Source organism: Galeopterus variegatus, unplaced genomic scaffold (assembly GCF_000696425.1).
Source record: "Galeopterus variegatus unplaced genomic scaffold, G_variegatus-3.0.2 Scaffold2561, whole genome shotgun sequence".
Taxonomy (NCBI): Eukaryota; Metazoa; Chordata; class Mammalia; order Dermoptera; family Cynocephalidae; genus Galeopterus; species Galeopterus variegatus.
The window spans coordinates 125,414-129,143 of NW_007728672.1; the positions used below are offsets into that span (position 1 = coordinate 125,414).

Genomic DNA, 3,730 nt, shown 5'->3' on the forward strand with positions numbered 1-3,730 from the left:
TGCGGGCAGAGGAAGGGCAGGATAGCAAAATACATGCCATCTATTCATTGTTTTCAAGTGCTGGTAATGACCTTACCCAGCTTTTCAAGTGATCTTTATTGTGAGGAGGAAAAATAGCATTTTTGTTATATTGTTATCCTTAAGGTCAGGATCCAAAAAAAGACCAGGTCATTGGGGTGGAATGGAAGGTTGAGGAAAAAGCAAACTACTTTTATAGCTACTTTAACTTCTAAAAAGAACTTTAAGAAAGAGAAAATTAAAAAGAAACGCTTTAGGAAGTTCTGTGAACATAGATAAATAATGAAAAGCCACATAGCTAAATATTGGTGTTGTTCATGTTGCTTTTTGAAATGAATTCAAAGTATCATTATGTTCATTTTTATGTTGACTTTTTTTTTTTTTTTCGTTTTGTCTTTTTTACTGGCCGGTAACGGGATCGCAACCCTCAGTGTCACGCCCGTACCGGGGACCGGCAACGGGATTGCAACCCTCGGTGTTGCGCCCACGCCACGCTCAGCCAGTGAGCGGGAACCGGTCACCACATGTGATCCGAACCCTCGGCGCCACCGGGCCGGCCCCTTTATGTTGCTTTTTGAAATGAATTCAAAGTATCATTATGTTTTAGTTTCATTTCTGCTTTATAGCTAAATGTTTGACTTCGAGATATGACTTGAATCTCCTCTCTGTTTTTCAGACCTCAGAATCTGAACTTAACTGCTGTCAGTGAAGCTATTCTGATAGAAAATCTAGAAATATTCAGAAAGAATGGCTTTGATTTTATTATCGATGAAGGCGGTAAGTTATTAATTAGGACTATAGAATTGTGTCTTTTTAAGAGCTGAGAACAATCTTTGAGGTCATACAGATCAAGCTCTTTATAAGAGATGAAAAAAGTTCCCCCCAAAAGCATTTTGTGTCTGCCTTCTCTTTCAAATGTTTATCGCAAGTAGCGCTCAAGCATTTCTCAAACAGTGGATTTTTCTCAAAATTTTATTCTTTTAGCTCCTGTCACTGAAAGGGCTAAATTGATTTCCTTGCCAACTAGTAAAAACTGGACCTTTGGACCCCAGGATATAGACGAACTGATATTTATGCTAAGTGACAGCCCTGGGGTCATGTGCCGGCCTTCCCGAGTTAGGCAGATGTTTGCCTCCCGAGCCTGTCGAAAGTCTGTAAGTAAAGCCAGCCCATCTGCTGGGTCTGCTCAAGCTTCTGGTCCCAGCAGGTTCTCAGTTCAGCTCTGATTTGGTCAGTGTTGTCAAATGCCTTATGATTGCCATGGGTCATTTTATAGAGAGCCATATTGTCCTCTGTCAGTATAACATGCCAGCTCAGCATGTCTGCGTTACCTTTCACTCTGCTCATAATGATTGCTCTTTCTCTACTTCCATTAAGCAGTATCATATCTTAGAGCTTCTGTTGATCCTAACAGTTACGCTTATTCACCTTGTTTGTCTGTGGACCTTATGGATAACAACAACACTGGTAGATAAAGATTTGCTGGTGCCAGGCCTAGCGGTCACTGTACAAGATTCTGCAGAGTCATTCGGTCAGTGAGTATTTCACAGGGCACCTCATGCAGTCGCTGCAGATACCCAGGTTGGTGTTGGAAGGTGGCAGCAATGGTTGAAGATTAGCCTGATGTCCAAAAAAATGATTCTGTGTCACTTGGCCAATAGTAAAGGCCAGGATGCCATTCCTTTATTTATTCAACAGATGTTCCTTGAGCTCCTGCTGTGTGGCTCACCCTGTTCCAGGTGTTGGGGACACAGAAGTAGTAAGGCAGGTGAGGTCCTTGCCCTCGTGGAGCTTGTAGTTTGGTGGGGAGAAACAGACATCAACAAAAACAAATGACACCCTCCGATGCCAGTAAGTGCAGTACAGAAATTAAAACTGTGGATTGGGACAAGGAATGACCACAGAAAAATGAAGTGACCAGGTGAGATGGTGGTCAGGGAATGGCTGTGTGAGGAGGTGGCATCTGAGCAGCTACCTGAAAGGTGGGATGGAGCACGGTTGAGTAAGAACTTTCCAAACAGGAGAAATAGCAAGTGCGAAGCTCAGGGCATTTGAGGAAGCTGGAGGCTGGCCCTTGTGCCTGGAGAGGGCTGGGGCTGAGCAGAGTGCTGTCTAGAGGACAGACGTGGAGGGTCGGTCTTACGGTCACGGTCAGAAACTGGTAGTCTGTGCCACGTGTGGCAGGAGCCACACAGACTGCGGGGCGGGTGCCACAGCTGAACGAGTGGAGAGCAGCAGCTACGTGAGAAGTGGGGAGCTTGAGAGTTCTGTGGTCGAGAACCCGTTAGATTCTGGTGGGGGTCTGCCAGCAGTCATGTAAATGAGTCTAGAGCTCAGGAGGAAAGCAGAGCTGGAGGGCACGTTTTAGGTGTAATTTACAGACATGAGATTGGACAACATTACTCAAGGGCGGAGTTTATTATAGAAGAGGGCGCAGGATTTGACTTCTCTGGTAAGAACCTAATGTTGAGCTTCCACTGCTGGAGTCTGTGAATGGAGTTAGAGTCAGAGCTGGGGCCGGCCTGTGCTAATAGCCCGGCGTTTTATAATTCTGTGTCTTAATGTGACTCCTGCCCTGGCAGACATGCTACAGCTCTTCCTGGTCTGTCTCCGGGTGCGTGGGCTGTCCTCCCTGCCCGCAGGCCCCTGCCTGCCCTTCTGGCTCCATCTCCTCCAGCTTCCCTTTCTGCTTCTGTGCTTGCTCCAGCCTCCTCCGCCTCCAGCCTGTCTGCTTGCTGTTCCCTCTGCTGTATCCTCCACCTCAGTTCCTCACACACCTGGCTCCCTCCCTTGTGCAGGCCCTGCCCAAGCACCTAAGTGAAGTGGCCTCTTACAGGTACTTGGTGCCTGTCACCCCTCCCCCACCCTACAGCTCCATTTGTCCTGTTTCTCTGTTAACTTGTTCACTGTTTGCCTTCCTCCAACATTCCAGAGCCTTTAGGACTGGGCCTGGCACATGGTGGGCAGTCAGTGTGATGCAGGAAGAAAGAAGGTGGCAGATAGGCTCAGGCGTGTCACCTCTCCCCATCCCTCCTGTTCCTCAGAGCCTCAGTTTCTCTGTGCTGCTGTGGAGGTGGCTCCTCTCCATCTCCCTGGCAGAGAGTGACCCATGCTGTGGAGAATAAACAGAGCAAGAGCTGGAGAGGGAGGGACAGGGACTCCCTGCTGTCTCAGTGAGAGGAGGCAGGAGCCTAAGGAGAGGGGACGTGACACCTGCACATACCTGGGGAGGAGGGTCCCGGGCAGAGGGGCTCACCAGTGCCAGGGTCCTGACCCAGGGGCTTGCTATGTGGACATGCACAAGAGGAGGGGTGCCAGTGTGGCTCAAGTGAGGGCAGGAGGTGGGGGGTGCTTGGAGGTACGGGCACAGAGGCCAGGGAGGGCCATGCCAGGTTATGGACTTGGGATTTTCCTTAGGGGAGAGGGGAGAGCATTGAAGACGAGTGCCATGCTCTGGCTTACCTTTAAAAATAATCCCTGTCTGCTGAGTGGAGAGAAGCTGGCAGGGCACGAGGGACAGCAGTGAGAGGTCAGGGTGGCTGGGCTGGAGGTCAGAGTGGTTGGATGCTAGACAGGTCTGGTCTGCGTCTCGGGTAGAGGTGATGCTGCCATGAAGGAGCCAAAGAGGGCCTGGGTTTCACAAGAAGGTGAAGTGCTGAGATATGACAAGGTAGGATTCTTTGGGGACAGGTTTTCCAGGGAATGATGTTTT

At 49.1% G+C, this 3,730-nt stretch overlaps 1 protein-coding gene across 1 annotated transcript in view; it reads left to right on the forward strand.

Annotated features, from left to right (window-relative positions):
• The window catches only part of PMS2 (PMS2 postmeiotic segregation increased 2 (S. cerevisiae)), a 28,275-nt gene that overhangs the window by 23,791 nt on the left and 754 nt on the right, over nt 1–3,730 (forward strand). Inside the window, exons 12-13 of the mRNA XM_008582295.1 lie at nt 695–795; nt 1,003–1,172. Coding sequence (XP_008580517.1) covers nt 695–795; nt 1,003–1,172 — 271 coding nt within the window. The remainder of the gene's footprint in view (nt 1–694; nt 796–1,002; nt 1,173–3,730) is intronic.